Consider the following 21,683-nt stretch of genomic DNA (forward strand, 5'->3'; position numbering starts at 1 on the left):
ATGTGGCTCTTTTCTTTCTTGGTTGCTCTTGCTGATATGATTCCTGCCAACAGGCTACATAGCGGGGCAGGGGCTAGGGCTCTTGCCTCACAGTGAGAAGGCCGTGGTCCAAATCCTGGCTGGGACCTTTCTGTGTGGAGTTTGCATGTTTTCCCAGGGCATGTGTGGGTTTTCTCTGACTTACACCCCTCAGTCCAAAAACGTGCCTCATAAATTATTGGTGAAATTAATTGAACTAAAGCAACCCAGGTGTTATTATATATCTTTCGATAGACTGGCAACCTGTCCAGGGTGGTCCCCACCCTTGACCAACCGTTGCCGGGATGGGCTCTGGCAACCACAATATAGCAGGTTAAGAAAATGGATGGATGAATTTCTGGCAGCTGCTTAGTGTTCTTATTCCTCCTACCTTATGATCAAGTAGCTGGTGGGGGTCAAACATGGTTTCCTGTATGTCTCAATGTTCAGATTCCTGTCTTCCTTGAGATAAATGAAGGGGTATGTATGAACACTTTCTGACACAAAGAAAAAGTTTGTTTGCTTGTTTGTTTTTCTCACAGCTGATAACATATTTTATCATACAAATTGTCAGATTTATCATCAACAACCTGTTCCATATCCTCTGATTTGACGTGAGTAAGAAAATTCTTCCTTCTGGAGGTAAACATAGGTGAACACCTGCCTTTGGACAAGGAAGCAAAAAGAAAAAAAAAGTGGTTGTGCTGAAAGCCATTCAGCATTCGTTTCATGTTTTGTTTTTTTCCAAGTTCCAGCACAAATAAGCCACTTGTCTTGTCTTTGCTGCATATCCCTGCTCATCACATGATGTACTCTTGAGGTCTTGTCTTCACTGAACCACACAGCCTATTTGTGAAGCAAAGTGAGAGCAGATAACTATTGCTACTGTTCCCTTTGGTTTACTTAGGGGATTTTCTTTGCTGTCTATTATTAGAAGTATCTTCCAACACATGACTTAACTGGTCAGTAATGCATTGCTGAAAATATACCAGAGTTAATAACAAAAGTCATTGCATGTTCTAGGCAACATCACTCACATACTGGATGAGACTTGAAACTCTCATTTTTATTTGGGTTTTTTTTCTGGAACTTTAAAACACCTTTAAAACACATTTTCGGAAAGTTAATCATGCCCTGTTTCTAACCTCTACTTAATTAAAAAAAAAAAAAAAAAACTGACCCATTTATAAAAGTTTGACACAAGATTGAAAGATGAACCATACACCATTATGATACCATTATTTACACAAGCCCATTAAATAACAATATAAATTAGAAAATATTTACATCCAGGTCAAAACACTGGATAAAATTCTGTGATTGGAATTGAGTGTCTGATTTTAAAAAGAGTGAAAAAGATCAATATTTACAATTACGCATCTTCTCACAACGCACATACATACACCCTGGAAAGGTATGCTGGTCAGTTATGGTCAGGCTTTTTTTTAATACTTAATATGATGAATAATCTTGTCACAAAAATATTGTATCCTACTGCCATGTCCAAGAGATGCCTGTAAATCACAGGAACACTGAGGAAGTTTTTCTGCCATTATGTCAAAGTACACACTGGAAAACAGATCATTGTCCAGCACAAGACTCCCATCATCTCCCATGAACAAAGCATAATAACACTGGAGGCAGTCTGAAGTGAGTCTACAAACACACACACACACACACACACACAATCGCTCTCTTTCCATGCACACAAACACAGCAAATGTCCTTTGTAGGTCCTTAGAGAAACAGGAAATCAGTGGATTTGCCTCCAGACAGCGGACGAGAGGGAAAGCTGAGAGGAATTCACAGCTACAGAAACTTCTTTTTGAAATGACGACTTGATAGGAAAAAAGTCATTTTTCCTCCTCTTGATCCGAAAGTTCAAGTTCTCTGGTTTTAGTAACTTTATAGCACTACATGGTGGTTAGTTTGATGGGGTTTTTGGCGTAAAATGGGCTTATGTTAAGTCAAGTCCACAGGATCCGCCTGTTGTTTCCAACACTGTGGCTTTGCAACCAAGTGTCATAAGTTGTTAGAAAAGCTGAACTTTTCAGAAAAAAAGCAAACATATACACTCATGCACAACTCTCAGAATAACAATACTAGATATCTATTTTTTTTAAAAGTCCAGAAAAATGTCAGACATGGGGCTGAGAGGAAGGGAACTTTGGGATTCTGAAGTCCAAGGGGGATTCTCAGGGATTTTGGGCTCTCATTTCCTGTGCTTGTCCATTTTGTCGGTAGACTTGCTTCCACTGTCTGAGGATCCTTGGGTGTCGCTACCTGAGCTCAAATACATCTTGTCCACTTGTTTGATTGCCTCATTCAGGTAGTTTTGAAGTGAGGTCATTGCAGCACAGATGGCTGGAGAGCCAAAGCCGTGAGTGATGAGGCTGAAATGTGTCAAGCAGCCCTGGATTCCAGGCTCCAACATGGGCGCAGGTCTCGAGTTTCCTAAAGGTGACCGATCCTGAGTGAGCAGGTCTGTAAATTCCTTGCATATTTGTCTGAAATTGAAAATAAAAAACAAGAATGAGCAAAACAAATGCCATAAAAAAAAAGAAAAAAAATGTACATGTAGTCACATTGGGTGTTTGAGAAATCAAGAATGTTTATTTACAAGAGTTTGAAAATTATAATGTTTTATTTTCTGATTTGTAACAAGAATGCAAAAAGCAGCAAAACAGAGACTTACTTGGCAGCAAGTAGCATGTTCTTACGAGAGTTAACCTCGTTACGCTCCACGTGTGGTCTTCCCAGGTATTCAGCGATAGCCTTTGCAGGGAACTCAGTCTCACAAACATAACCAAAGTCTCGAGCTAAATGAACAGCTTCACCTAAGAGAAAATGAATGAATGGGATCTGGTCAGACAAAAGTTTTCAATCCAAGCTTTTTTTTGGTTACAAATCAAGGGCATACTGTTAAATCAAGTGAAAAATGATGATTGTTAAGAACCCACTGAGTGACTATCTCATTATGATCTGGAGTTCTGCGAATAGCTGAGTCACATTATTACAAATCACAAAACTAAAATGTGTTGATTTTTATGTTTTGGGTTAGGAGAAATAGTATTCAGCTCTTCGCTTATCATTCTGATTATCTACCTTTATATCAACAATTTGCGTGAATAAAAAGAGCTGAACCAGAGAGTAATTTTCTCCCCTAAATGCTCTAGCTTAAGGCCTGAACAGTTATGGAGATTAATATTTTTCAGTCTTACATTGGGTTCTAATTTGCTTGGTCATATTGGCTTTGTATGGAGAAATGTTAGCAATGATGCCCAAGGCACCCACAGCTCCAGTTATTGATAGACATGCATATCACTTCAGGAAGCGGGCAAGTATTCATAAGCAGAAGATTTAAGGTCAGCTGAGCCTTTTGGCGAGTCAAACACTAGATAACAAGGCCTGATTCAGCTTTGAAGGTCTCTAAATAACACCAGCCGCCAGCCATTCCCCTAAACCGAATCATTAACCCATTTATGAAGATTGAGCAAGCGAGAGAGACAGATGAAGAAAAAATGTTTCTAATGCAGCTAGCAACAGGTAGATGGTATTACAAGGATGATATAATCGTGAGGACTGAGTGAGTTATGACTGAGGGAGGGAAGGCCTGGAGTATTGTTACCCAAGATACAATAAAAGTGAAAAATGAACCTGTGTTGCTACAATAGCATTTATTAAACTCTGGAGAACTTTGCTTAGCTGGACCCAAAATGTGACATGCATGGAGGATACAAAGATATCTCAAGAGAATATATGATGCTTTAAAAACTCTGATCTCGTGCTATTATTGGACAAATTGAAGACCCACTAAGATGAATATTGTGTTTTTAAAATATTCTTGTGGCATTTTTTGGATGATAGAGGACATAAATAAAGAAAGCTAAGATACAAAATGCATTTTTGAGTATTTCATTTTTGTTTATGTCCATGTACGTCTTTGTTTTCCTTGTCTGAGCTGACTGGCTCTAAACTTCACGGCTGGATAGCTCCATTGTTGCTGATCATTTATGTTTCACATATACCGGTAGTGATACCTTGGAGGTTTGAGGGGCTGTTAGCTACCAGGACAGAGTGTAAACAGTTGGATGTCAGGAAGTGGAAACGGGCTCACTTAGCCCTAACAGTCCTGCCCACAACTTAGAGGGAAATCTCTGTTGCTCTGCAAAAAGCGACACTTTTTTATTTTTTATTTTTTTTTTTTGGGGGGGGGGGCAAAAATTGCATAATCATAATTAAAAGACCACTGGAAACTCTCAAAAGATGATTGGTGTGGGACTTTAAATTCCTTATACTTCCTTTTTATGCTTTATGCATCCATAGTAAGCCAAATATAAATGAAAAAATCAAAATCAAGTAAAATATAATACACTACATGCTATCAGCATTTAATTTTGAAACAAGCTATTAACATAGGAAAAAGGATTTTTTAAGGTGACAGTGCAATCATACAAGTAATTAACCAGAGTTGATAAAATGAAGGGAGTGTAACAAATGAAGCAAAATGGATGTTCCAACAGCAACTGAAGGTTTACCAAAACACAAAACGTTCAATGGAGTGTGGGAAAGTTTAAAGATAAATCAGTACACACTACATTGATGAGACTGTTCCTGTTGCAGTCTCGAGCTGTTCTGCGTTCCAGCCTGTGCAAACATACAATTATAGCCGAGCAGGGGTTCAGTTTTACTGAGAGGCAGGTCGTACCTTCCACCAGTGAAGTTAGCAGAGTGACGTTGGCTGCCTTCCTTCTTCCCGCAGGCAAGTTGAGTCCGATTTTATCCAACTTTTCTCTTAGAGAGCGACCTCCATTTTTTGACTTAGCTCTGGAGAACATCACAGGAAAACAGAGTGAGTGCACAATCTGGAAAATATTCACTTTTCTTACCCACTCAGAAAACTCATTGAGGAAATAAGACATTTTTACATGGCTTTATAAACAATACTCTCATTAAGAATTTTCATCTACAAACCAGATTTATGCCGCGTTTATTTACAGTGTGTGCGACTGTTTTATTTTGCACGACATAAACACACAGAGACAGTAAAGATGCCCTGTCAGAGAGGGCCTTCGTTCACAAACTCTCAGATCCCCTTTCTTATATCGAACTAATCACCAAAACCACATGGCCTTTAAACACCACAAAAATATGTAATAATTCTAAAAAAAAAAAAATGTAAAAAGTAAAGAATGATGAGACTGCAGAGGCCACTTGGCTGGCTCACTTTTCTGCACGACTGACTGTTAAGTCTCCTTCCATGCCGGGTGAGACACAGAGCATCTTTAGGGAGGCTGAGACCCCTCCCCATCCCATTACTAACAAACCCCTCCCAATGCTGCGTGACCTACTTAAAAAATGACCGCTTTTGTGCATGTGGGTGCTTGTGTGCATGTCAGCATTAACAAAAGGCACATGGGAAGTGGCAAACATGCACTCCAACAACAAAAGGGGTTGATCTACTCAGGGGTGTTGAGCGCAAACTGCAGCCTCCCAGCCCCTCGACAGAATGCCACACTAACATATGTGCCATAAGGTCAACTGCTATGACACAGATAGAAGTTCACACTCTGCAAAAATCTTAGGAACTACACACGAAACACACTTACTAAGTCTTCAAACTGAGACTAAAATCGTTGATGTTACAAATTCTCAAAGGAAGCCCTGAACCAAAATTACAGGCCACATAAAGAATGTCATGAACCTTGCAAAGAAAACACATAAATGAAAACACGGATGAGCAAGTCAAAGCATGTTTTCCAGAAAGGTTTCCGAGCTTCAGCCTGCTGATTATTACAGCTACACCTCCCCCGTTAATTTACTAAACAATTTTTCAGGAATTCAATAATTAAAATAGCTTTAAAATTAAAATAGTGTGAGGGACACACTGTATTTTAGTTTTTTGCAAAAAAGCAGTATGAAATCCAAGCCAAGCTGTCATGTTTAGTGAGTCGGAGCCCTGACCTGCGTAAAACACCTCCCAGTAGCGATGCATTGAGGCACTCTGGAGGTGACAAACGCCGCTGGACTTCAGCCACCGTAACCTTGTACTTGGATGTGGAGCTGAGCAGGGAGAGGCGGCCTGGTACAGAGCAAAACACCTCTGTAGGGTTTGATACCATGCCCAGGAGTGACTCTTTTTGGAAGGGAAGGCCCAGTGAGTTGCCTTTGGGTAGAGTGACGGGACCTGGAGAGAAAAGGTAAAAAAAAAAAAAGTATAAAGGATTAAGCGCAAAATTTTAAAAACAAATATTCACAGATGAGTATCAGTTAATGTTTATACTGGCACATCTGGAGTGTATAAACTCTAATCTTAAGGATACTTTTGTGGAAAAGGGAGTGTGTTTTTTGCATGTAATCACAAGTAAGAGTGTGTGTGTGCACCGTTCTGAATGACAGAGGAATCCAGTGTCTACTTAAGATGATCTTTTTTTTTTACAAAACACATCTACATTTTGAGGCTTCTGCAACATAGTGTTGTTTTAAAGCATTAATATCGCAAACGCAGCAAACGCCATCTAGGTCCTTACCTGGGCCATACACACACCTCAACTGTTGATTGTTTTGTCTCACTAAGTTTAGCCGACTTTATTTTTGATGCACCAAAGTTGGGATTTATATTTATATTTATATTTGACAGATTTATTACTGACAATCAACCACAAAAGCAATGACAGTTTTCAGACGAACAAAACAACACAGCACACTACAATACAAAACACAGCTATCTTCATCCTCACCAGCAAGAATTCCCCCCTGATAATAAGTCGTCTGTAAGCGATCAAGGTTCCTGCCACCTCGTAGTCCTAATACTGAGACAAAAATCACAGAGTCACGTCACATGAGTGCTTTAATTCCCTTCTTGTGCTGGGAATGACATGCTTTTGTTTACAAATGGAAAACCCAAATTGCCTATTGCATACCCTAGAGCATGGGAACACTATAATGAGCCATCACTGATTTCCGTAAGAAATGCCCAAGAGTTGCTTTATTGTGCAAATCGCTTTCTGCTGATATGCATGATAATCATGTCAGCACTTTTATAACAGTAATAAAATACATATCTGTTGTGTTTGTGGTTTTGAAATTTTGTATGTTCATTTTTTTTTTAACTGGTTTAGGTTGTGCTGCATACTCAGTTGTCTGTCTGTTTACACCTGATGACAGAGCAAAGAGTTTTCCTAAAACAGCCTCTATGTCCTACCAAATCACTAAGCTCTCCTTCACATGCAAGCCCAATGCCACACCCAATCAAAAAGCTGGTTATGCAGAGCCAAACTAGTTGCTTCCTGTTAACACGAACAGAAAGGAGCTGCAACTGCGCGCTGAACCCCAGTAAAGACAATCCACAACATTTTCTCTCCACTGAAAGTCAACACCAAAGTTGTGAAACTGTTCAATTTTTGGGCCTTGTACAGCCTGCCCAATTTGAAACAAAATAAGTTATTTTTCCCACTAAGCGGCAACTCGAGAGCTAAGGAGAGGATCACAACGTGGCAAGATAAAGTCATCTCATGACCGAGGGTTTTATCGTTGAGCACAATGTGAGTGCAAACAGAAGACTGCTGTTTTCTCTGCACTCACTCAGCGTCCTGCCTTGGCTCTGGAAGAACAATTCCAAGTTTGCAGGGAGTGGAAAAAATTGCAGTAAATAGTAATAGTTCCAGTTTTTATTTACTGCTTTTTATGGCCTTCCGAGCACTCAGTACCCCAACTCCATTTCAGAATAGAACTGATTATCTTTAGGGGGAAAAAAAACACAACTTACCTTTTTTGATGACTGTCTGATCTGCCATGATAATACCAGGGTCATCTACACTCTGATGGGTAAAAAAAAGCTGATAAGCGCAATCATAATAAACAAAACAAAAAAAAATGTAAATAATCTGAAAACCTTTTTATTTATATTTTTGTATAAAAATGAAGAGAATGTCATCTGATGAATGCCATTCTTATACTACTAAGCTATTGATTTGAGTTTTGTTTTACACTAAAGTGAATACTTTCACTAGTAATATGCAAGAAGTGAAAAATAAAGCAATTTCCATTTTCTCAGAAATGATTTTCTCTGAAATTATTGAATAAATCCGATTCACTTACTTGGACGTCTTCCAGTCCTGGGCCCATGTCGGTAATGCCTATACTGTCCCCAATAACCGACGACTCCATGCTGTGAGGGGGCAGCAGCTCCGGCCGTCGAAAGCCTTCCCTCCTCACCCCGGACGAACCTCCCTCCAGGCCCAGGATCTGACTCGCCAGACCGCTCCTCCCATGGGCGCCGAGCCCTTCCTGGCCCTGCCTGCCGGGCCACGGCTGCTGCTGGTTCGATGCCGGCGACTGCAAAGAGTTGATGTTGAAGGGGTCGCTGAGGTGGGAGTAGGGATCCGTGGACTGCGGGTAGGAGATGGGCTGATAGGGGGGCGGGAAGTACGGGGGCTGGAAGTCCGAGCTGGCCGAGTGTGAGAGGGCAGGAGCCGGGCTGTAGATATGCTGGCTGACCGCTGGCAAGTGAGGCAGCCGCGGGTTTCCGTTGCTGTTGCCATCGTGCCTTTCCTGAGGGTTGGAAGAGACAAGAAGATGAGGAAGATGGCAGGAGGATGACAGGTGTGAAGCGACATGTATGTGTCGCTCGAGGGAATTATGGGTCAGGTAATAAAGGCATGACGTGGAATTGACTTCTTAACAACACGTGTAGACAGGATGGTTGTAGATTTGGCAATTTTTTTTTTCATTTTGAATTACTATTTTTTTTAAAAACATTAAAAATCCTAAATGTTTCTTTGCGTATAGTGTTTTATTTAGGGGTTTTATTTTGTTTTCCATTTATTAAGATTCCCTAATATTATTTTGTCGAAACTTACCTCACAGTCATCCTCATATTTCACGTTGTCTGCTAATTTCCACAGCATTCTGCCTGGCGAAAATAGTTTTAAGGCCGAGCAAAAAAAGAAGAAGAAATATCGCCTTGAGTTAATAATCCAGGTGTGAAAACAGCGTGAGTTTCGTGTCGATCATCTGTTCTTCGGCTGCACCGCGCGGTAAAAGTTGTGAGGTGAAACCTAAAAGGTCCACCTGGCCGACTGAGTTTCCACGGTTGAAGGAAAATAGTATTTGTCAGGAAATCTTGTCCCCCTTTTCCTCCCCACGCGCAGGGCTGTGCTTTGAGAGTGGGCGAAGTTGCTGCATAAGAAACTTGACTCCCTCTTTTGGACAAAACAGCCACGTTCAGTCTCATTGGTCCAAAAGTGAACACTGTATTTTATCAACACTGCCACCTCAGGTGGGCGTGACCCAGCGCGATGATGTTAAGGCTCAGACGAGGCAACCACAAAGCTGATTGGTGGAACCGTCGTCCAATCAGAACTCTGTGCGTCTCGCCGACAGTCAAAGCAGCGGCGTCAGAAAACGAACCAATCCACATTATTACTTCTTTAAAAAATAAACGATTTGACTACTTAAGATTCTGATCCGCCAGCTTATTTTGTAAGGAAGTCTTGTTTACTATATTACTGTTTAGAAACAACATTTACAGCAATTTTCTTTTCTTTATTAAAAGAACAGGTTACTGTTAAACAAGGTTTTTTCATTCGTTAACAACAAAACTAAAATAAAATGAAATGAAAAAAACAAAGAAGAAAAAAGAATTTTATGCAAAATCTTTTTTCTGACTTTTACCTTGGTGGCCAGCCTACTTTTGAAATAAAAAGCAGATTAAAATGACAAAAATAAGATTATTTGATATCAATAACAATAATAATACGTTTTGTAGTTAATAAAAAATTAAAGTTGTTTTTCCTACTATGTGAGAATCTCAGACTTTCAATCATCTTTCACAAACATTTACTTTCTGTCCTTTTTCATCACTTTTTCCTTCACACAACTCTATTATGTAAAGTAAATGTATTTCTGCCCCAATATCAAAAGAGACTTCCTAGATAAAATAGTGTTGTTGCAGAGTTTATTATTTTCAATATAGAAAAATAATTCCTAATTTTAAACGTAGCTTAATCTGGACAAGCATGTCCTATATATTTAGAAAGATCTGCAGACACATCAGTGTTGGTCCTTCTTAATTGCTCGTTTCAAAGCGCACTAGGCCCGAAGGCTGAGCAGATCACTCTCTCCAAACTCTGTAAAGCTCCAAGAATCTCAACGCACTACTTTGTCGTTACTTATTGCTTCTTGGTGAAGTGTTGCCCCGTTTAAAGGGCCACTCTGATATCCAGATTATTATCAAATTTCAGGAAACACCTTAACGCATGTGTTCCTTCTTTTCTTAGTATTTTTTGCTTACTTTTTTTATATCTTTACAAATATACCATTAATGCCCTCTTTCCATTATTCTTAATTCCTGAGTCATAACATCTAATGTAGACCAAATAGTGATTAAAGTACTTTAACCGCGTGTTTTCATGACCAGGCTCAACTGACACATTTTCATCTTTTTGGGTCCATCCAGCCGCGTCATAATGCGCATGTGAACCGCAGGACATGCGGGATTGAGGATTATCTCTGTCGCCCCTGTTGGTCGCGGGTCTGTTGTGATGCCAAGCAGAAACCAAATGATTAAATAGCATCTGAACAGAAACAGGAAGGACCTTAAGGACGGTACGTTTGGCCTAATTGAAATGCTGTAAACAGTACTGATGCTTGTGTGTCAGTCGGCTGCAGTGACCAGGCCCCGCGTTAATCCAGTGTCCCATCCTTGAATATAATAAAATAATATGGGTATATATAGAGGTTTTTGAACGGTTATGCAGGGGGATTTGACATTTATCTTTCAACTAATGTGAATTCTAATTCTGAAAAATAAAAGAGCAAAAAACAATAACACAGTAAATATCTGGATTTAGTTTTAATTATAAATAAAAAATAAAATCTTTCTCCAGACGCAGATCACTAAATTTGATTTTTTGTTCTTTTTAGATAATAATACACAAATAAAATTAAATCTCACTACAATTTAATAGAAACACAGTTTCGGTGAAAATAAAATGCTTCGAACTTTAATATGAAATGTATTTTTTTTTTCAAAAGCGCAGCCCGATTACAAACAGGTGATAATGGTGGAAACAAAGCAATAAAAAATAAACATCCTCAGCAGCAAATGTAATAAATATGGAGCAGGTTTGTTGAACTGAAATCAGCCGTGAAAGGGGAAAAGCCAACTCACCCTCCAGTCTATTCTCTCCAGCAGAGACATCTGCAGGGCTCCGGTCGCAGTAATCCCAGCGAGACGCAGCGAATGAGTGAAACCATGGGAGGTTCACGTCTCACCCCGCACCTGACGACTGCGCCGCGCGCATGCGCCATTCGTTATCAACACCTGGGTGGGAGAAGCAACCCCCCCTCTTTTTTCCCCCCATTAAAGATATATTTATAAAAAATAAAACATGTTTTAAAGCAATTTAAGACAGAGTGAACAAGTGAAGTTCAACAAATTTGTGAAACAAGAAAAGAAGAGAACAAAAAAATAAATAAAGAATAAACACACGAAAAAGTTGGCCTAGATTTGACAATATGCCAGATCTAATAGAAAGTAGGACAGAATAAGTTTAGGTTTAAAGGTGTGTAAAGAGATTATAAGGTAAGGTTAATTCCTCCCCTAAACTCGCCTCAGGCTGTAGTGAAGAATTTGCTTTCAAAAGCCTCTAAAGCTTCTTAAGGCCGAAAATGGCTTCTGTTATCTGATCTTTCCGAACTGTGGAAATCATCAAAGACTTTTCGCTTTGACTAAAAAGAAAAATCGTTTTTTTATAGAAAAGCATGTAATAGTTTCTTGAGCTCCAACCGGACACCTGCCACGATGAGGGCACTGAATTATCCAGGAAAAAAAATCCCCAAAACACAAAGTATTTTCCATTTTGTTTGTTTACTGAAGAGTCAGTGATATGTCATGACTTGATTCGAAAAATGAGGAAAACTATACATGCTTTAATTTTCTATTGAACAAGACTGGACTATAAAATACAAATATTGGCTTAAAAAAACCTTCAATAGATTTTGACCTTTTTTCCCCTTCATTTTTTTGTAATTTCTCAGCTGTTGTTGTTTGAGCTGGACGGGAAAAATACACAATAACATTTAATTTGTTATTTTTGTATACAGAATCTTTTACCATCTGATTGTCTATCTAAACAGTGACACAGAGGCGTGACTTTTTTTCAGAGACATGAATGCCAAAAAGATTTTAAAAAAAGAAAAAAAAAAAGAAATGTTGCACAAAATGGTTGTGTCGCCACCTTGTGGTCATATTTGTTCATCACATCATTTCTTAGGACTGTTCTAATGTTGCAAATGTTAGCAAAGACAAGTCATTGTCTGAACATCTCATTGTATTCATGCTTTTTATTTTTTATAATGCAGGAGGCTTTCCTTAGTTGTTCACATCACTGTCATTCAAAGCACACCAAACCAAATCTAATACAATTTGAACAAAAACTGCTTTTCATCTTCTTTCGAAATGAACACTTGTAAGAACATCCGTCCATCCATCCATCCATGCATCCATGCATCCATCCATCCATGCATCCATGCATCCATCCATTTTCAGAATCAGAATCTCTGTTAAGGTCATGGGGCTGCTGAAGCCAACCACTGAAGCCACCCCTCAGTGGGCGACTGTTTTTCCACAATAAAGTTTTTTTTTCTCTATGTTACTCTTTCTGCCACCACCAAGTGTCATCCTTGACGACAACTAATTTCTTCAAATAGTAGCTCTTAGTGTTGTTCTCCTGTTGGTTTCTTCCTTGGGTAAATGATAAATAAAATATACTTGTAAAGTACTTTCTACCTTCCTCGAAGCTCCAAAACGCTTTAGAGGAAGGAAAGGAAAGTGTGGGGTTAACTTACTTGCCCAAGGTATGGCTGGAATCGAACCTGCAATCTCTCCTGCTATTTATTTGGGAGAGACTGAGGGACAGATTTGAGTGACCTTTTTAATAGGGGCATTCTTCCAAGTAGTTTAAACCAAGCACGCATCACATTACTCCCAAAAAATGACAAGAATCTCCAAGACTGTGGACCTTATTGACCCATCTCGCTTCTGAACTGAGATTATAAATTTTTAGCTAAGGTCCTCACGTGTTGTTTAGAAAAGGTGCTGCCTACCATTATAACGTGTGACAAGACTGGTTTCGTTAAAGGTTGCCGATCCTTTGTTAACATTCGACGTTTACTCAACATAATATACACTCCTGGTATTGGTGAAACTGAATGCCTTCTTTCCATGGACGCAGAAAAGGCTTTTGGCAGAGTAGAATGGAACTACCTGTTTGAAACTTTGGGAAGATTTGGACTTGGTGGACCTGGATTAAGCTTTTATGATCATGCCCCTCAGCTATGCTGACTACAAATAACACATATTCCAAACCGTTTGGGCTACATCTTGGCACCCATCAAGGTTGTCCCCTGAGCCCCCTTCTTTTTGTATTAGCGATTGAGGAATTAGCTATTGCTATAAGAAGCAATTCTTCTATTTATGGTATAACAAGGTGGGGCACAGAACATAAGATAACTCTCTATGCCGACGATCTCCTACTATTCATATTCAAGACTGAAACAACAATCCGACAAATCCTAGACCTCCTTACAAAATTTTGTGAAGTTTTAGGCCACAAACTTGAACACAAAAGTGAAATGCTGCTACTGAACACTTCAGAACTGGTTTTAAGAAGCATAAGTTTACCCTTCAAGATAGCCAAGGAGGGTTTGTATATTTTGGAATTAGAGTGAAAAAAGCATTTTGTAACCTTTTTAAAGAAAACTATGCTAAATTGCAAACAAATGTACAGCAAAAGTTGTCTAAGTGGTCACCCCTCTACCGTTCATTAATTGGTTGTGTAAACGTGGTTAAAATGTCAACATTGCCCAGATTGTTATACTAATTTCAATACCAGTGTTTATCTCTAATGCGTATTTTAAAAAAAAGCTTCATTCAATAATTTTATCACTTTTTTGGCATGGTAAAAAGGCCTGTTTACGTAAACAACATTTGATGAAACCAAAACAGGAAGGTTGCTTAGGTCTTTCCAATTTTCATTATTATTACTGGGCTGTACATTTGTGCTGTCTTTCCTTCTGGGGAAAGATTTAGATGGTGCTGGGCCAACATGGGTGGAGATGGAATAGCTTTCTTCTAATCTTATTTCCCTACTACATGTAATTGGTGCATCTCTTCCTCTAAGTAAAAACTTGTCGTTTAGCAATCCAATTGTTCATAAAATTTCATTAAAAAATTTGCTTACAATTTAGGAAGTATTTTGGTCTGTTAAGAGTGAGTTTACTAGTCCCAACTGCACCTAATGTTTTCTTCCCCCCTTCAGTCTAAGAGTCTACATTTCTCAGGTAGCAACAAAAAGGGCTGAAAACTCTCAATCATTCATTTCATGAAAATAAGTTTGCATCTATTCAGCAGATATCTGATATGTACAACCTTCCAACTTCTCCTTTTTTTTAAAAATACTTGCAGATTCTGCACTTTGTCTCCATCCCAGGGTTCATAGACAAACCTCCAAAAACTGCGATGGATGAGATCATGATTTTCGATCCCTCCAAAAAGAAAGCCATTTCAGCAATGATAGCTCTGATTTCACGTTTGGATTCAACTTCAATGTCAGTCATTAAAAGGGGTTGGGAGATGGATCTTCAAATTAAGATCAGTGAATCAGAGTGAGATGATGTTTTAAGGAAGATTCGCTCCTCCTCAATGTGGGCCAAACATAGTCGTATTCAGTTTAAAGTGGTTTACAGGATTCACCTTCATAACTCAAAATTGGCAAAAGTACACCCACATATTGACCCTACATGTGGTACATGTAAAATTGGAGAGGCTGATCTGATTCACATGTTTGGCTTTGTCCTAAAATACAAATGTTTTGGGGCAAAGTTGGTAAAGCATTGACTGTTGTATTTGGAACTAAAGTTCCTTGAAACCCACTTTTATTCCTCTTTGGGGTCAGGAATAAAACCTTAAAATTGCCTACTAGGGGTCAGCAACCAATTGTTTTTTCAACTCTTTTGGGTTTTCTAAATTGGAAGGATGCTGCCCCACCCACAGTGACACATTGGATTAGAGATGTGCTGTTCCATCTTAAATTAGAAAAAAATAGTTATGTGATGAGAGGTTCAGGAAGAAAAATGTTTATGACAAGGATTGGAGGCCTTTTCTGGACTTTTTCCATCAGCAGTCTACAAAGGTTCAAGACTAACTTAATGCATATGTGGCTGATTTTGTTGTCATACTTTCTGTATGTATGGCTAATTTTTGTCAGCAGGTATGGGGTTTGCAATGTTTGAAAAAAAAGTTGCAGCATATATGGTATGTCATATCTACAGCATTAAGAGGGCACAGCAAAAGTGGTTTCATAAAAATCATGCAAAAGAACATGAGATCAAAGTTGAACTCATATTGTAACTATGTTTGTTTGAAACAAACAGTTCTGCATTTGTTGTATGTCATACATACAGCAACATAATTGGCTAGGTTGCAACAAAATGCAATCAACATTTCCAAAAACTTCCCAACTATTAACATTCAAAAAAGCGAATGATTTTATTCATCTTTGTTACATTATGATACAGGGCCTGAGTATCTTAATGTAAGTTCGTTCCGTCATGGGGTTTTTAATGCAATTGAAAGTAAACGTTTTACTTTCTCCATTGTATGCTAAATATTATCATTCAAATCTTCCACAATTGGACAGCGTCATCGTTCATTTTTTTCATCCTCAGTGAATGGAGTGGGGATCAGCTGTAGTATCACATTTTATTTTGGTATTTGGTAGAACAGAAAGAAAGTCTGGGTTTAATCTGACCTTGCTTGATGATTATTCAAGAAACTGAACTCAAATGTCTGCCGCTGAAACGCCAAAAACATGACAAAAAAACCAGCTGTGTGGTCAGAAGTGGGCTCAGCAGCTCACAGATCAGCTTCACGTGCTCATGTTCCATCCACAGACACTCCCTCATTTTGCTCCACCTGTCATCTCACCGACAACTGTTTCAAAACACAAAAAATATTAAAACCACTGCAAGCTTGGAATCTGACTGATTCTGTAGACAGGTGTCTTTTATGCAGGTAACAGGTTGATTAGGAGAGTCTAACTGGTCTCTGTGAACCAGAACTCTTAATAGTTACTGGGGGATCAAATACTTCTTCCAACTTAAATATTTCCCTTAATGAAATGCAAATTTCTATTTAAAAATTTTGTCTGTGATTTTCCATCTCTCACTGTTGAAAGGATCCTGCCATCAAAATGACAGACTGTCAATTTGTTTTTAGGTGAGCAAACCCACTAAATCATTAAGGGATCAAATACTTATTTCATCCACTGCGGATAAAATGTAAACATCTTTATCATGACTGAAAATGAAATGTTAGGAGCAATGTTTTATAACCACTCTAGAGTATAAGAAGCAGTTTATTTCTTTTATTTATTATTTTTTGTTTTTTTTTACAATTTTCTGTAATCACTGGATTCCTTTAGGAAGTGTTGCACATATTTGAGTTACTCTTTACATGAAACTCCTACAAAGGCCCAAAGAAAAACAAACAGACAAAGGAAAGCCCATTGTTAAACAGAAAGTTTGTGATGCCACGTATTTCCAGTAAAAAGATCTGCAAGATCTGAACCTTCATTGTCTGGTTTTTATAAACGTCTGAGTTGCATTTCTGGTTCAGTTGAGGCTCAGGTCTCTGTGTAAATGTTCAAGAGCACATCAAACAAACAAGGATGCAGATGCCTCAGAGATAAAGAGATGCTTCTCTGGCAGCTGAAAAAGCAGACAGACAAGTGATTTGATTTACCTATTATGTTGGATTAAATACTAAGTTTTCTGTTTTCTTTTCAAATTGTAAGCCGGTTGCAGGAAAGACGGGATTTAAGGACATCTGTGTGAATTATCAATGTATCCTAACTTTCAGGAAATATTTCACTTCCATTCAGGCATTTACTTGGCTCAGAGCCAAAGGACATTTCTGCTTCAACAATCAATTCAGGCTTAAATTTGATGCGATACATGAGCCGTTTCAGTTCCCTCACATTTGGCTGGGAGGTCATCCGATAGAGGTCCTTCAGTCATGAGAAACACTTAGAACTTTCTTCACACACAGACGAACCATGTTGATGGAAATATCTTGGGTGCTTCGAAAAAGAAAAAACCAAGTGAAACATCTCAACATAAATTCCTTTTATTTAGAGGAAAGAAAACAAAAACTTGAATTGCCAGAACACATCACACATCTAGATGTTTTAATCTGTCTTTGTGCCGTCAAACAGATTTTTTAAATAACAAATTTGGTGATAAATTATGAACAATGTTTCCTATCTTATGGTAAAAATATTTTTAAAGAAATGTTGGTGAAAATGTATAATTTGCTTCTTCATAAACAGTAAATATTTCTTGTTTTCTGAAGAGTGAAATCAGCTTTGCTGCTTCTTTCTCCCACTACTGCTTCAACACCTTTAGCTCTCTTTAGCTCTCTAACCATCATCCCAGCATCAGTTCCTAAGCTGCCTGTGGCTGGAGACACACAAGTGAGCGGAGGGAGGGAAAAAAACAAAACAGCCTGATCCTCTGAGGGAGCTTGTAGGAAATGTTTGTAACATGTAAACACAAAGAAACTGGGGACTGAAGAGGAAAGCTGGAAACCAGCTAACAGGGATGGCATTAAAGATCAGCTGGGTAAAGAAATTCACAAATGTAAAAGAAATTATAAACCACCCAGCTAAGGGTTTCTTTAACAAGTCAAACAGGTGTATTTCTGCATTGAGCACTTGCTTGTTAGAAGTGATAAGGAGTGTGGGTGACCCAGTTGGACATTTGGTCTTTAGAGCGTTTGGCAGAGCTGTGGGTGGTGAACAGAGATTTAAAAGCTTCAGACTTCTCCTCCAAGTCCTGGATGGATCTTTTGGTGGCAGAGCTTGTTGAGGACTTGGAGCTCTTAGAGGAGCTGGAGGATCCAGAAGGTCCAGCCACAGCTGGGTGGTAAAAAAAAAAGACAAACTATAAGGTCAAAAAAGATAATAAGCCCAGAGAGATTTAAAACAAGTAAAAATATAGCAATTTTAATCAATATTTTTTGAATGAGCATTACTGGTAATTTTGGTACTAGTTCGACTAGATTGGTTTGAAAAAGCTTGATGGAGATCTCTCCCAACTTTAACAAGGTACAGAATAGCAAAAAATAATCTCTACTGAATGTGGAAAAATCTGACTAGACGTTCATAAAACCTTAAGGATTTTTTAATGCTATGGTCATTTACAATCTCACTGAGGTTTATGCATAATCCTCACCTGCTTCCTGTCTGCAACCCAAAAGAGTCCTCTCACACAGCTAACTTGTCTGCTGCACTCTTGTTTTTCATAATCTTTGCATTTGTTAGTGTCTATGAATCCGTTTTTCATTAGTTTTCAGTTGGACCCAAGTGTGTTTATCCTACCTGACTGGCTGCTTCCATCACCATTTAGCATGGAGCTCCTCCCAGCTGTATCGGCTGGTGGAGGTTTTGCAGCTCCTGCGCAGAAGAATTAGGAATCGGTTCAGTATGACCAAAGCACTGCGACTGATGACACGATCAAGCTCTTTCTGCCTCTCAATAAAGACTGTTCGGAGTGTTATGTAAGTGATCTCCATTTAAATGAAATCTAATTCTATCATTTTCAATTATTCAATTAAAAAAACTGTCAGTCATGCATTTTATTATGAGATATATTTTCTACTTTTGCTAGTTGCCTAGTCCTCTGTTACCCAAAAGAAAGACTGGAATTAATTTTTATTGAAAACCTTTAATGTGAAAACAGGAGATGGGGGACATTTATAACACTCTTCTTTTCTTAAAGAGTCTTAAAAAACAATAAAATCTTTCAACTTATATTTCTCAGCTGTGAGCTCTACACACATCGTTTTTGAAATACTTATATATAAGTAGTTATTTAATGGTTATATATTAATAAGTTATTATAAATGTATCAAATTCATGTATTTACAAAGCAATGCATAAGAAATGGTATTGTTTCTTCCTTGTGAGAACGTCGTTAAATTCTCAACAGGGTGTTGGATTACTGCTGTAATCATCAGTTTGTATCAAGGAGATAATGTCATAGGTTTCATAGGTTAATGTTAAGGAAATAATGTCACAGGTTTTACAGGTTAATGTTAATGGCTAATGTTAGGTTACTATGGAAATAACATAGTGGGGGTGGCACTTTAGCTCAGGCGGTGGAGCAGGTCGACCAACAACCGAAGAGTTGGTGGATCGATTCCCGCTCTCCCCAGCCAACTGTCACCGCCGAGTCAAGCTTGTCTTCAGTTCACCGCTCCTCCAGGGGATAGGTCAAAATGCGGAGAACAATTTCCCCATTGTGGGATAAATAAAAGTAAAATAAAAAATAAAACATTTAGTGACCCTGCGACAGACTGGTGACCTGTCCAGGGTGTCCCTTGCCTTCGCCCATTAGTGGCCGGGATAGGCTCCGGCAGCCCCGAGACCCCGAAAGGGATAAACAGAAGAAGATGAATGAATGAATGAATGAAAAAAAAAAATTACTGTCACAGGTTAATGTTAAGGAAATAATATCACAGGATTCACAGGTTCCACAGGTTAATGTTAAGGAAAAACTGTCACAGTTTATACTAGGGAAATAACATAGTGGGGGTGGCACTTTGGCTCAGGCGGTAGAGCAGGTCGACCAACAACCGAAGAGTTGGTGGATCGATTCCCGCTCTTCCCAGCCAACTGTCACCGCCCCACCCACCCCTGAGTCGAGCTTGTCTTCAGTTCACCGCTCCTCCAGGGGATGGATCAAAATGTGAAGAACAATTTCCCCATTGTGGGATAAATAAAAGTAAAATAAAAATGGGCTTGTCGGCCTGTCCTGTGGGGGGGCGTTCTGGGGGGGAGGGGGGGGGCATTATTGGTACGGGTCGGGGGGGCTAGCGGGTCGGGGTCTCCGCTGAGGCAATCAGTGGTTGCCTCGGCCGGTTGGCCTCCTCGGTCCCGTCAAGGCCTGACCAGAGCTCCTCTAGGGCCGGCGTCTAGGGGTGGGGGCCTGGGCTTGCTCCGGGGGGGGGCGTCGCTCTCTGGCTCCTCTCTCTCTATGTGGGGTGGGTGGTGCCGGGCCTGGGGTGGTGGGGCCCCTGGGCTGGGTGGCCCTGGCCTCTTTGCTGGGGGGGGGGGGGTGCTGGGGGACAGCTGTTTGACCACCGGGGGACAGTCTACCAGCTGTCCCCAACTTACCCCCTTCCTCATATAACCTCATATTAGGGTGAGGGGGTGGGGGGGTCTAGCCTGCGATGCGCCTTGGGGGGGGGCTACTTGGCAGTGGCCCCCCTCCTATGGTTGCCGTATGGAGTGCCCCCCCCCCTTTCGGTTTTATTTGCACCTTAGACATGAAGGGTCCTTGGTAGGGGGGGTGCTTGGACATCACTGCAAGCAAGCAGCAGATGTCCTCCTGGCACCCTACCCGCCAATTTTAACCGCACCTTAGACATTTAAGGCCCCTTGGTGGGGAGGGTGAGGGGACATCACTGTGAGTAATCAGGAGATATCCCCCTAGTGCCCTACTCGCCAATTTTAACTGCACCCTCCTTAGTACACACACCCCTCCCCCTTCAATATATACATCCCAACATAAACACACACACATGCACACACACACCCTCTCATACACACATACACGCACACACATTTTGCAAGGAAGGTGGGACCTGGGTCCATCTGTCCCCTACCCCTTCCCTGGTGGGGGGTGCGGGCCCCTTGGCGATGGCGGCCGTGTCCCTTGGGTGCCGGCTCCCTGGGCCCGGCGGTGCTCTCTCCGCACGGTGGGGGGGTTCATATTACACCTGAGCCGGGGGTGTTCGTGTCCCTGGGGGATGGGTCCTGGTCCTTGCCCCTGAGCGCTGAGCCCCGCCAAACTTCCAACATGGCCGAGCCTGGTCGGGCCATATTTATAACACCCCTTGTGGGCCACCCTTTTTTCCCCGGGGTTCCCCCCTCCTGGGCGGGGGCGGCGGGCCCCTGCCTTGCTCCTCCCTGGACCAACCGTGGGCCGGGTGGGTGGCTGCCTGGAGTGCGGAGCGGGTCTCCCTTGGGGGGTCCTGGCTCGTACCTGGGGTTGGGGCGGGGGGATGCCCGGAACTCCTGGGTGGTGGTGGGGTGCTCGTCTGGGGCTGTGGGCGTCCTTCTCCGGTGGGGCCCTGCATTGGGCTCTTCCGGCGTGGCGGGGGGGCTGCTTTCCTGGCTGGGCTTTCCTGGCTTTCCCTCCGCGCCTCCCTGCTCTTTGGCTCTGGGGGCCTCGCGGCGGTCCTGCTGGCCCTGGCCTGGGTGGAGGTCTTGGTCGCCCGGGGGGCGGTCGTTCCCTGCCTGTTCCCGTGTGGCGTTGGGGGAATTCCGGCTGCCGCTGCTGCTGTGGCGGGGGTCTGGGTGTGGGGGTGGCTGGGCGCTCCTCCTCCTTCTTTTCACATTCCACCATCCATTTTAGAAGAACATAAACACTCACCTGAGCACAGGTGTTAGCTCACTTTGCACATATAGTTTGCATGATTGAATGAATGAAAGATTTCACACTAGTTGGTTTAAAGGCATAGGTATGCGTTCGTGAACACTATCTGTTTTGTGTACATGTTGACATGTGAACATTTTTTTGCAGCTAGCAGGTGTGTT

At 40.8% G+C, this 21,683-nt stretch overlaps 1 protein-coding gene and 1 long non-coding RNA gene across 5 annotated transcripts; both read right to left on the minus strand.

The window, feature by feature from the left end:
- Positions 1–1,063: 1,063 nt before the first annotated feature.
- LOC101167699 (transcription factor AP-2 gamma) lies at positions 1,064–11,290 on the minus strand. Of its 4 annotated transcripts, none has more exons than XM_023954918.1 (8): positions 11,192–11,290; positions 8,119–8,571; positions 7,787–7,838; positions 6,759–6,830; positions 5,983–6,205; positions 4,727–4,845; positions 2,714–2,855; positions 1,064–2,525 (listed from the first exon to the last, which is right to left on the minus strand). In XM_023954918.1, the coding sequence occupies exons 1-8, from the start codon at positions 11,219–11,221 to the stop codon at positions 2,231–2,233; spliced, it is 1,386 nt and encodes a 461-aa protein (XP_023810686.1). In that variant the 5' UTR covers positions 11,222–11,290; the 3' UTR covers positions 1,064–2,230. The 4 variants fall into 4 exon arrangements, with proteins under 4 accessions (XP_023810686.1, XP_023810685.1, XP_023810688.1 ...); XM_023954917.1 differs by lacking the exon at positions 11,192–11,290 and adding an exon at positions 8,880–9,292; XM_023954920.1 differs by lacking the exon at positions 6,759–6,830.
- Positions 11,291–17,193: 5,903 nt separating this feature from the next.
- Positions 17,194–18,557, minus strand: LOC101172556. The gene is made up of 2 exons (XR_002873280.1): positions 18,462–18,557; positions 17,194–17,999 (listed from the first exon to the last, which is right to left on the minus strand). It is a non-coding gene; the product is annotated as an uncharacterized LOC101172556 (long non-coding RNA).
- Positions 18,558–21,683: the final 3,126 nt, after the last annotated feature.

This window comes from Oryzias latipes, chromosome 5 (assembly GCF_002234675.1).
Source record: "Oryzias latipes chromosome 5, ASM223467v1".
NCBI lineage: Eukaryota > Metazoa > Chordata > Actinopteri > Beloniformes > Adrianichthyidae > Oryzias > Oryzias latipes.

Coding starts and splice junctions, on each gene's coding strand:
- LOC101167699 (XM_023954917.1), bottom strand. CDS start 8,927: ATGCTGTGGAAATTAGCAGACAACGTGAAATATGAGGATGACTGTGAG. Junction 2,856..4,726: donor GCTAACTTCACTGGTGGAAG/GTACGACCTGCC, acceptor ATTTTCTCTTAG/GTGAAGCTGTTCATTTAGCT. Junction 2,526..2,713: donor AACATGCTACTTGCTGCCAA/GTAAGTCTCTGT, acceptor TTTCAATTTCAG/ACAAATATGCAAGGAATTTA.